Below are 12,327 nucleotides of genomic sequence, written 5' to 3'. Positions count from 1 at the left end.
ACCAATGTAACGCCTCAGTAAACTTTTCTGCTATCCTATGAGCCAAGGTCATACTCTCTCTCTGAAGAGGTCTAGACCTCAGTCCTGGGAAGGGATGGCCTCTCCCTTGGGTGCTCTATCTCAGTTCCAGGCTCAGTTCCAGGAGTGGTGGCTGCTGTCTGTATCTGCTGCTCCTGTTCATTTTTAGGTTTTTCATTCTCTCCTATGAGGCGATCCTCCATTACTCCAATCCCTTGTTAATAATTCTTGATATTACTTTCCCACTTTACCATGCAGTTCTTGTCTTCTGAATGGACTCTAATACATCACCAAATTTGTTATTCCCTTTCATTTGCATAGGAACATTACAAAACAGTTTACGATGTTTTATCTGCTGTTATGGGTTCTATATTTTACAAGTTAGGATTTAGACATTTTACATTTTTTAGTAAGTTTGGGCAAAAGGAATTGGATCTATCACTAAGCACTTTTAGAATGGAATGGCTTCAGTGCTACAACATTTGAAAGCTTATAAAGCCCTTCTTGACACTTCATTTCATTGGAAGAAATTTGATGTTTCATTTGGAATATCTTCGCTTTGGTCATTTCCAAAATTAAGAGTTGAAAAACTCTTTGAATTTTTGTGAAAATATACTTGACTTTTTCTGGTCTCTGCCTCTGTAGCTTGTATTTTACATAATTTTTAAAGAGACTTCAAAGCACTAATGAGTATTTTCAGAGTAAAATCATTTATATACCCCTTAATTTTAATTGCCTACATATATGAAAGTCTGACTTCTTGGGTGTCCTGAGAACACATTTAGTCTATGTTCTAAAATCCACAAAATTAGGAAGGTATTACAGGACTCCAAGTGCTCTAGTGAAGGGTACAAAAACTCTGGAGCAGCAAGTGCATTGTCATAATCTTTAAAAATTCATGATAAAGGAGTAATGTGCCATTAAGGAAGAGTTTGAATACATTCTATACTGGTTTTCAAACAAAAAAATATATTCTAAAATTCTTTATCAATTTCAGGAAGAATTTAGCAAATTTTGAGACCATTTGGGGAAGAAATTAGTGGTCACTAAGAGGTAGCAGCTCACATTCTCTAAAACTGAGTCATATCAAAAGAAATTCATCTCCTTTGCTTACAATATCATTAGATCAGAAGAATAACAAAAAGCTAGCATTATTTTGTTTTAATAAATATAAATGCAGAATCCAGCACACAGATTCAAACAATCATGCAAATATAGACTGAAGAAAAAGCTGGAATGGTGAATTTTAATTGACTTCAAGCTTATAGGTGTTAAGATTAGACTATTGAAAAATCTCAAAGGCAGCACTGGATAGCACAAAAAGCCTAAGTTTTGGAGTTGCAAGGATGTGGCTTTGAATTTCAACTTGATCAGATCTTTGGGATGAGTATCAAACTTTCTCAGTTTCTGCTTCCTAAACTATAAAATATTGATGATGTTGTCTGCCCCACAGCGTTGGTTTGATCATTAAAGAGAAAATGTGTTTTCAAAATTTAGTACCGTGTCTGGCACACAGCAAGCACTGAACTCAGTGACTATTATTTGGGGCCATAATGGTAAAAAGAGATGTCTCTTAAAGTGGATGAGTAGCTCCATTAAAATGTGTACTAGTGAGGTACATCACTGTTAATTTCTTGATGTAGTATATTTGAAGGCAAACATTAAGCAATAATGTCCAGCAAGGGGTAACCAAGCTATTCAACTTAATAAGCAAAGCTTTCTATGTTATAGATATTGACAGGCATCAGGACAAGAAAATGACTAACAGTTTCTGAACTTGGAATGAATAGAGGACGGGGTGTAGTGAAGAGAGGTGAAGCTAGAAACGAAGATGGGAGTCATGTCATGAAGGACTTCTCATATGACATGCTTGGAAGCTTGGGCTTGATTCTAGAGGAACATGGAGTTACTGGAGAGTTTCACTACTCTAGGAAATGATCTCATCTTCTAGCAGCAGTGTGGCAGTTAGGCTGGAGGGATCTAAGACTGGAAGTGGGACACAAGTTAGGAGACAGTACCTAGATAGTACCAACCTGAAGAGTGATGAGATCTTGAACTAAGTAAGGCAGTGGCTTTGGAAGTGGAGAAGACTAAGTATTCAAGATAGCAGGGAGGAAAAGGAAATAGTAAGAACATCAAGACTTTTGCTTGGGTGGATCATAGCTCTAATGACCAAAAGAAGAAAGTGGAATTTTGGTAAGGAAAATACTACACTTAAGTTTTAGAAATGTTGAATTTGAGGTGTCTGTGATGTCTAGGTGAAAATTTCAGGATATATTCATATCCAAAGGCCTGGAGTTTAGGAGCTAAGTTGAGGGTGAAGACAAAGAGGCTATTGATGTGAAGTTCTGGATGTGAAGACATTTCAGGGAGACTATGTGGCCAAAGACAAAGAGTGTTGTAGATGAATATTTAAGGGGAGTGCCCTGATGAAAAGACCCTTACATGGAGACTGAAAAGAACAAGTCACATGGAAAGAGAAATTGGGAAAGGAAATCAAACTAAGACGGGAGACTATCGAGAGGGAGTGAATGGATAACATATAATGCTACAGAATTTCAGCAAGATGAAGACTAAAATAATGTGCATCAGATTTAGCAATTAGGTAGTTGTAATCTAAACTATATAAGAAGATAATGTAAGAAATCACAATGTGCTTGATACATATTAGTAGGTTCACTATTAGAACATGAATAATTCAGAGCTATCTGGAAGAGGAATGAACTAGCGAATTATCTGCAAATAGGAAGTATTCAATCAGAGGTTGACCACCTGTTAACAGATACTGTTAAGATAGGTTTCCTGCATTGTGCAGGAAGTTGACTATATGTCCTCGAAGATCTTCTATAACTCAAAGTTGATGAAACATTAATAACTCCTCCTAGTGTAGACCTTGAGAAAAGAAAAACAAAAAAGGTTGAATAATTAGGACTCTCCCAAGAGATAAAAATAAAATATGTGAATGATAGTATAAGAATGAATATACATCTAGGAAAAACATCTATTAGATCTTATGATCCAACACAGAAAGATGATTTTCAGGGGCCTATGAATAATTCAGAATTGACTTAAAATAATACATTTTCTTGATGATTGAAAGTTATTTTCAGGAAAAAATATTCAAGTACTGGGTATTGTCTTGTCATGTTCATCTACAATTTCCAATGTTCCACTTAACTTTCTCCTTGCTGTTAGACAACAGTGACACATATACTCTCTCTCTCTCTCTCTCAAATGCACATATATAGACATACAAATGCATATATACTAGCAAAAAGACTATCAACTTAATATTTATATTTGACATCCAAGGTCTAACTCTTGCTTTCTCAGTGTAATAAAAAGAAAAGCGGCAAATGCAGATCACATACAAAAATCCTTACACCAGGAATTCTGGAAAACCATTTAGAAAACCACCTTCACTGCTTGTAGCCCAGCTGGCTCCCACAGATGAAAAATCCAGGGGCAGAAGGCTGACTAATAATTAAATCCCACCTTAGCTTTCATGGCAAGGACATGAGTGTTTGCAATTTCCTAATGATGATGGTAAGTGGTTTCTCTTTTCTAAGACTTTAGGAAGAATATATAAACAACTTTTTAATCGGCCCATCTTTTTTCTCATCACTTTCAGCTCTATCAAAAGACTGTACAGTTTCAAGGTGTACAGGACTTTTCATAAGCACTATAGCTCCCATCATCAGAGAAAATAACACAACTCAAATCGGAGAAAATAAAGAAGAAACTCAAACCCGAGAAAATATAAAAACTAGAGACATTTTCTTACATGTTATAATGCCATTATGCCTCACAAAATTGACAATTCCTTGACACCATCTAATAGCCAGTTCATATTCAAAACTCCCCAACTGTTACAAGAATTACTTTTTACAGTTGGCTTGTTCAAACTGGGATTTCAACAAGGTCTATATGCCTTATTTGGTTGTTATCCCTCTTCAGTCTCTTTGAACCTAAAGAGAGATAATCACTACTCCCTCTATTTTTTCCTCATGTCACTGGCCTGTTGAAGAAACCAGGTTGTCTGTTCTATAGAACTTCTCGCACTCTAAATTTGTTGTCTTTATAGTACTACCAGAAAGTTGTTTATTAATCATTTTGGTATGCATGCAAGATCTTCCATATCTCTAGCTTTCTGGAACTTTGGAAGCTTAGAACTTTCTAATCTGATGCTTCCTTTGTAGATAGTAGTGGAATCCATGCTCTAGATTCTCTGGAAAGTATTTCCCAAACTTCCCTGAGGACTATTGTCATATTTCACTTTGGCTACTAAAAACAGTTTGAGTTTGTCTTGCTTATTTTTCTCTTGTCCTCTCTTCACTATTGCTTTTTCAACATTCCTGTCTTCTCACGACATCAAGAATCTTTTAAAATCCAAGTCAGACTCCTGTCTTCTTAAAACATCTCCAGTTGACTACATTTGGAATACAGGCTAAGGGCCTTACCTTGACCTACCTGACCACCACCTGATCTGGTCTCTGCCCACCTCTGCAATTCCATCACCTGCTGCACACTCCCCTTCATTCAATAAAACTTTTTTTGGCTGCTCAAAGACAGAACTCTTTTCAGCTTTAAGCCTTGCACTTGTTTACCAATTCTGCCAGAATGTCTTTCCCTCAAACATCCGCGTGGCTTGCTGTTTATCTTTATTCAGGTCTCAGCTCAAAGATAACCTTAAAATCCCCTACCCAGATTACCCAAACCAAAAAAGCCATCCCCATTTCAGCATTCTACACTTTTCCCCCAAATACAGTACTATATCTATAACCTGTCTAATTATTTGTATACTAGATTATCTCATGAACATGTTTTATTGTTTTAAGACTCTGACTACCTGATTTCCCTATTAATTTGCTTATTTAGTGCCTTTCACTTTCGACTTGAATGTAAGCATCATGAAATCGGGGACCTTTTCTGTTTTCTATCTCCTGTGCCTAGAACCATGCCTGACATAGTAATTGTTCAATGCATCTTATTGAATAAATACCAAAAAAAAGCTAGATTTCTTTTTCCTTTTTTTTTTCTTCTGAGACAGTTTCACTCTTGTTGTACAGGCTGGAGTGCAATGGCGTGATCTCAGCTCACTGCAACCACCGCCTCCCAGGTTTAAGCAATTCTCCTGCCTCAGCCTCCCGAGTAGCTGGGATTACAAGCATGAGCCACCACACTCGACTAATTTTTGTATTTTTAGTAGAGACAGGGTTTCACCATGTTAGGCTGGTCTCGAACTCCTGACCTCGTGATGCCTGCCTTGGCCTCTCAAAGTGCTGATTACAGGTGTGAGCCACCGTGCCTAGCCAGCTACATTTCTTATGTATAGCACAGGCTCCAAGACTGGAATCTCTAGGTTATTTTTACATTAGGTTAAAAACTGATATAATACATATACTATAACAAAATCTAAGATAACCTTGCAATTTATATTTCTTAAAAACCAGAATTACGCACTATATTTTCCAAACATGTTTTAGAAAAAAATATTCTCTACCTTTGTAACCACCTCATTTCTTACACATAGCAAACAATCCAACATCAACAAAATGACTTATTTTCCTATTGCTCCAAAGCTAATATGCTCTCATTATTTTATAAAAAGAGAAAACTGTATGCAGTATTGTACATTCACTTAATTGATTTTTCACATGCAGGCACCACTACATCACAGATGAATATTTGCAGTACAATCAGTATGCAATTTATATATCAAGATAGAGGTCATAATTTATTCAATATTATCCTTGGTAATTATTATTGAGCATTTTAATTTTTAATGCTTAAAGGCATGTATATTCTGTGAATCCAACAAAGGAAAAGTATTCACTAATAGAATAAATTAACATAATAGACTGTGGATTAAGCTAATGACTTGTTTTTAAGTCTGCAACACAAAACCAGTGAAATATATAACAGATTAGAAAATTACCATCTTCATCACTGTTAACTGACAAAATCACAAGCACAATTATGTAATCACTTACTTCCATCAGTAACTTGAATCCTTCTCTTTTCTTGATTTCATCTACTAGGTACCTAAAATTAAAAGTCACAATAATATTTATAATCTGCAATGTAAAAGTGTCATGAACATGACTGATGTACGACAAAACAGATTCAGAGACAGGGCTCGGAGATAAGAAAGATACAGATAAAGGTCAAGGTACAGGCAGAGCTATGGATAGATAAATACTCCAGACCTACTGTAATATCCTTGGCCTGAGTAAAAAGATGCATCTTTTTGATGATATCTATCTCATGTTAGCATTAGGCTTTAACCCTGGTGTGAAAAGCCAGATAAAGCAAGCTGGATACATATCTCTGAACATGTGGGTCTTACACTTATATCCTAAATGGGGGATTTAACATAGGTACTTACATTAAATAGCTGGCTTGGAGGAAAGAGTTTTTTTTTTTTTTTTTTTTTTGGTGTGTAATCCTGCTTGTAAGTTCATTTAAAATCAAGGAAGATCAACGTAATCTTTTCTAAGTCCAGCGCAGAGAGAATGAGGGCTGATAATCAGTATCATGTTAAAAGTGGGCTGATTATCCTCAGCAAACTAACACAGGAACAGAAAAGCAAACACTGCATGTTCTCACTTATAAGTGGGAGCTGAACAGTGAGAACACATGGACACAGGGAGGGGAGCAACACACACCTAGGGCTTGTCAGGGGAGGGTGAGAGGAGAGTATTAGGGAAAAGAGCTAATGCATGTGGGGCTTAATAGCTAGGTGGTGGGTTAAGTGCAGCAAACCGTGGTACATGTTTACCTAGGTAACCTGCACATCCTGCACGTGTACCCCAAAACTTAAAAACTACAAGAAAAAATAAATTACCTGAATATGAAGGGGAAAAAGTGGGCTGTAGGCCATTGATAGAGTATCTATAAAGTCATTTTGAATATTGGGGGAAAGAGAATTATCACACCTAAGTAAAGGGCATAGATGAAATATGGAATATGAGTTGAGAAAAGACTAAAACAACATTGAGAACATGGTGCTCTATATAATAACATTGACTCCTCCCTTCTAGGCTTGGCTTTTGTCTATACCAAAAGAGAAGTCTGAAATGGTTGGCCTTGAAAACTACTGATTCACGAGCCTTTGAAATATTCACAACACTTGACCCAGTACTTCAAATCTAGGAATCAAACCTAAGGAAATAATAGAGACGCTGACAGAAATGTGTTTGTCAGAGCATTTATTGTGATTTTTATATATAATAGCAAAAAATCACACCAAACATCAGGAATGCCTTTGAAAACTAGATTCCAGTAATAGTTATGATCCTATGATCATGTCACTAAATCATAAATATTCAACTAATATTTAAAGACATAACCATGCTCCTCTTGGGCCTCAAGTCTCTTACCTATAAAACTGGACTAATGCAATCTTTTCCAATTTGAAATGGTTTTTTTAAAAATTAAAATCATAAACATGAAAAGATGCAACTATAAAACCTGGAAAGGGATTATTACATCATTTTAGGAAGGTCATTCTATAATGTGAATATGGAATACACTAGTTTTTAAGATGAAGTTCCTTTTTCCAAATTTATACAGCTTTTAGGTTAAATATTGATGTTTTCATATAGATATATATTTCAAAGATATTATCTTATTAAAAATTGTCTATTAACTAGTAATATGGGAATCCTTGAGCAATAATGTGAGCATACACGTGGGCACACATGCTCACAAAGTACCGGATGTTCTACATATGCCATTCTCTGAACACTTTTTCAGAAGACATATGTAGCTAAACCTATCACACTGGCTAGCTTTCATAAAAAGCAATTCCATTGCTCAATAGATACCAGAAAAGTTATTCAAGATCAGTAATAATCAAAGAAGTGCAAATTAAAACAATAATACAGGCATCCCTCGGGGGTTTTGTAGGTTTGGTTCCAGAACACTACAATAAAGTGAATGCTGCAGGAAAGGGGGTTACAATTTTGGGGGTTCCTCAGTGTATATAAAGGTTACATTTACAGTATACTGTAGTCTGAGTATACTGTAGTCTGAGTATACAATGGCATTATGTCTAAAACACAATGCACATGCCATGATTAAAAATACCTTGTTGCTAAAAAGTGCTAAGGATTATCTGAGACTTCAGTGAGTTGTAATCTTTTTGCTGCTGGAGGGTCTTGCCTTGATGTTGATGGTTGCTGACTGATCAAAGGGCTGAAGGTCGGGGTGGTTGGGACAATTTCTTATAATAAGGCAACGATGAAGGTTGCCACATTGCCTGACTCTTCTTTCACAAAAGATTTCTCTGTAGTAGGCAATGCTGTTTGAAAGCATCTTACCCACAACAGAACTTGTTTCAAAATTAAAGTCAATCCTTTCAAACCTTGCTGCTGCTTTGCCAACTAAGTTTATGTAATATTCTATATCCTTTGTTCTCCTTTCAACAATATTCACAATATGCTCACTGAGTAGATTTCTTCTCACGAAACCACTTTCTTTGCTCATCCATAGGAAGAGGCTCCTCCTCTATTCAAGTTTTATCATGAGACTGCAGCAATTCAGTCACATCTTTGGGCTTCATTTCTAATTCTATTTCTCTTGCTGTTTTCACCACATCTTCGGTGACTTCCTTCCCTGAAGTCTTATACCCCTAAAAGTCAACCATGAGAGTTGGAATTAACTTCTTCTAAATCCCCATTATTAGTATTTTGACCACCTCCTATGAGTCATCAGTGTTTTCAGTGGTGTATAAAAGGGTAAACCCGTAAAATTTTCAATTCACTTTGCCCAGATCCATCAGAGGAATCACTGATATCACAGCTATAGCCTTACAAAATATTTCTTAAATAAGACTTGAAAGTCTGTATTACTCCTTGATCCATGAGCTGTAAAATGAATGTTGTTAGCAAGCATGGAAACAATATTAATCTCCTTGTACAGCTCCATCAGAGCTCTTGAGTTACTAGATGCATTGTCAATGAGCAGTAATATTTTGAAAAAAATCTTTTTTCTGAGCAGTCTCAAGTCTCAACAGTGGGCTTCAAATATCCAGTAAACCATGCTATAAAGAGATGTGCTGTCACAGGCTTCGTTGTTCCACTTAGAGTTACACGCAGAGTAAGTTTAGCATAAATCTGAAGAGTCTTAGAATTTTCAGAATGGTAAATGAGCATTGACTTCAACCTAAAGTCACCAGCTACATTAGCTCCTAACAATAGATTCAGCCTGTCTTTGAAGCTTTGAAGACAGGCAATGACTTCCCTCTGGTCATGAAATTCATACATGGCAGCTTCTTCCAATATGACTGATTTGCCTACATTGAAAACCTGTTTAATGTAGCCACATTCTTCAATGATCTTAGCTAGATCTTCAGCATAACTTGCTCAGTTTCTCCATCAGCATTTGCTGCTTCATCTTGCACTTTTATGTTGTGAGACAGCTTCTGTACTCGAACCTCATGAACCAACCTCTGCTAGCTTCCAACTTTCCTTATTCATCTTCTGCACCTCTCTCAGCCTTCATAGAATTGGAGAAAGTTAGTCTTGCTCTGAATTGGGCTTTGGCTCAAGGCAATGTCATGCCTGGTTTGATCTATCCAGAACTCTAAAACCTTCATATCAGCAATAAGGTGGTTTTGCTTTATTATTCATGTATTCACTAAAGTTAGAACCTCTAATTTCCTTCAAGAACTTTTCCTTTACATTCATAACTTGGCTATTTGGCACAAGAGGCCTAACTTTGTCTGTCTTGGCTTTTGGCATGCCATCCTCACTAAGCTTAACCATTTCTAGATTATTTGAAGTGACAGACATGTGACTCTTCCTTTTATTTGAACACTCAGAGGCCATTGTAGAGTTATTAGTTGGCCTAATCTTGATATTGCTGTGTCTCAGAAAATTGGAAAGCCTGAAGAAGAGAGAGATGGGGGGAATGGCCAGTTGGACAGCAGTCAGAACACACTCAATATTTAAGTTTTCCAGCTTCTATGGGTGCATTCTATGGAGCCCCAGAGCAATTACAACAGTAACATCAAACAGAACTGATGACTCAAACATTTTTATTTATGAGAATTACGAAAACATAACACAGACATGAAGTTAGCACATGCTGTTGGGAAAATGGCACTGATAGACTTGCTCCATGCAGGATTACCACAAACCCTCAATTTGTAAAAACAACAAAACCCCCAAAACGCAATATCTGGAAAATAAGGGTAAGCACATAAAATGAAGTATTCCTGTATTAACCATGTTTCCCAATGATACCAGAAACAAATTTTAGAGTGACAACATCCAGTGGTGGTGAGAATATGATAGAAAGCTGCTACAAACCTTTTAAATTAATAATACTCATCTTATCAAGCAAACCAGTTTTGAAATGCTGGTCTACCAAGAAAAAAGTTATATCAAGGATAGATAGTACATATAAATATATGTGCACATATATGCTGTTATATCTAAATCTCTGTACTGTGGGTGTATAGGTATATTCCATACAAAATAACTAGAAACAAGATTAATATTCATAAATAGGGAATTAAAATGCTGACTATAGCAACATAATGTAATATGCAGCTATTAAAATGAATGAATTATATCCACTTAAAGCACAGGATGATCATGATAAATTAGTAAAAGATAAAAGTGAGGTTCTGAGAAATGGGGATGATTTGATTCAATTTTTACACTTTTTTTTTTTAAATCTCTATCCACATGTATATACAAAAATAGTATGGAAGGATACGTCACAAATTGTTCGTTTACCTGAGGGAGGGGGAAAGAAGATGCAGTGGGGGTGGGGGAGTTTTCCATTCCCTTTTTATATCTCCTTTCAAAGTTTCATATATGTGGTTACTTGTACAGTTTTTGAAAAAGAACTTAAAAATATAAAACAAATAGATGAATATACTTCCTACCTATAGGAGAAAAGCTTTGTGAACCATCCTTTTTCTCACCTTTTCAGGCACAAATGTACTGGCAATCTGTTAACTCAAAAGCTTGTTATGATTTCATCCTGAACTGAGGCTATGAAGAAAGCTTTCTCCAGAAATCTTGGGAATAACTTTAGAAGATTCTAATTGTGCAGCTAAATAACTTTGTGAATCTAGGCAAATTCCTAAGTCTTCCTGAGCCTGCCTCCATTTCCTCATGCATGTAAAGATGTACAAAAAAATTGGTAAAATCCTTCCCTTACAAGTTATGACTACACAAAACTTGTATGTATTAACCATAGTATCATTTTAAAATGCTTGTCAAACTGGCTAAAGTTGCTCCTGGGGGGAAGGCATCCTAAAACAGAATTATTTCTGTTAAAACTCTTTTCGCTAACCACGTAGATCTGGGCTTTGTGTTGGGGTAATGTTCCTATCGCAGTCACTCTCAGAGCCTGTTAAAGCCCAGTGATATGGTTTGGCTGTGTCCTCACCCAAATGTCATCTTGAATTGTAGCTCCCATAATCCCCATGGGTCATGGGAGGGACCTGGTAGGAGGTAATTGAATCATGGGGGTGGGTTTTCTCATGCGGTTTTCATGACAGTGAATAAGTCTCACAGGATCTGATGGTTTAATAAAGGGCAGTTCCCCTGCAGATGCTCTTACCTGCTGCCATGTAAGACGTGCCTTTGTTCCCCCTTCACCTTCTGCCATGACTGTGAGGCCTCCCCAGCCACATGGAACTGTGAGCCCATTGAACCTTTTTCTTTATAAATTGCCCAGTCTCAGGTATGTCTTTATTAGCAGCATGAGAACGGACTGATACACCCAGTGTAACACTCCAGCTGAGTTGAAGGTAGAGGTGATTTGAGGCAACAGGGGATGCAGCTATTACTATGATAACAAAGGTCTTACACCAGAGTTCTCAAACTGTGCTCCATGGTATACCATCTTAATAGAGGTTTTCCACATAAAAAGTCCCACTATCAAATAAGTTTGAACACTGCTAGGCATATCAATTAGATTGATTTTTGTCTATGCTTAGAGGTACACTTGGCCAGGCATGGTGGCTTATGCCTATAATCCTAGCACTTTGGGAGGCTGAGATGGGCAGATTGTTTGAGTCCAGGAGTTCAAGACCAGCCTGGGCAACATGGTGAAACTCCATCTCTCCCAAGAATACAAAAATTAGCCGGGTGTGGAAGTGTACATCCATGGTCCCAGCTACTCAGGAGGCTGAGGTAGGAAGGAGGATCACTTGAGCCTGGGAGGTGGAGGTTGCAGTGAGCCATAATTGTACCACTGCACTCCAGCCTAGGTGAGAGAGCAAGATCTCCAACAAAAAACTATACTTGGCTTAATTCATAAGGCCATTTGTCAAGCTGGTTGGAT

At 37.0% G+C, this 12,327-nt stretch overlaps 1 protein-coding gene across 1 annotated transcript in view; it reads right to left on the bottom strand.

The window, feature by feature from the left end:
* Positions 1-12,327, bottom strand: part of GADL1 (glutamate decarboxylase like 1) — a 169,762-nt gene that overhangs the window by 55,906 nt on the left and 101,529 nt on the right. The window contains exon 13 of the mRNA XM_003256803.2: positions 6,012-6,063. Within this exon, the coding sequence (XP_003256851.1) occupies positions 6,012-6,063 (52 nt within the window). The remainder of the gene's footprint in view (positions 1-6,011; positions 6,064-12,327) is intronic.

This window comes from Nomascus leucogenys, chromosome 4, assembly GCF_006542625.1.
Source record: "Nomascus leucogenys isolate Asia chromosome 4, Asia_NLE_v1, whole genome shotgun sequence".
In the NCBI taxonomy this organism is placed as follows: domain Eukaryota; kingdom Metazoa; phylum Chordata; class Mammalia; order Primates; family Hylobatidae; genus Nomascus; species Nomascus leucogenys.
The sequence above is the reverse complement of the archived record's forward strand: the minus strand, read 5'-3'. Positions and strand labels throughout refer to the sequence as shown.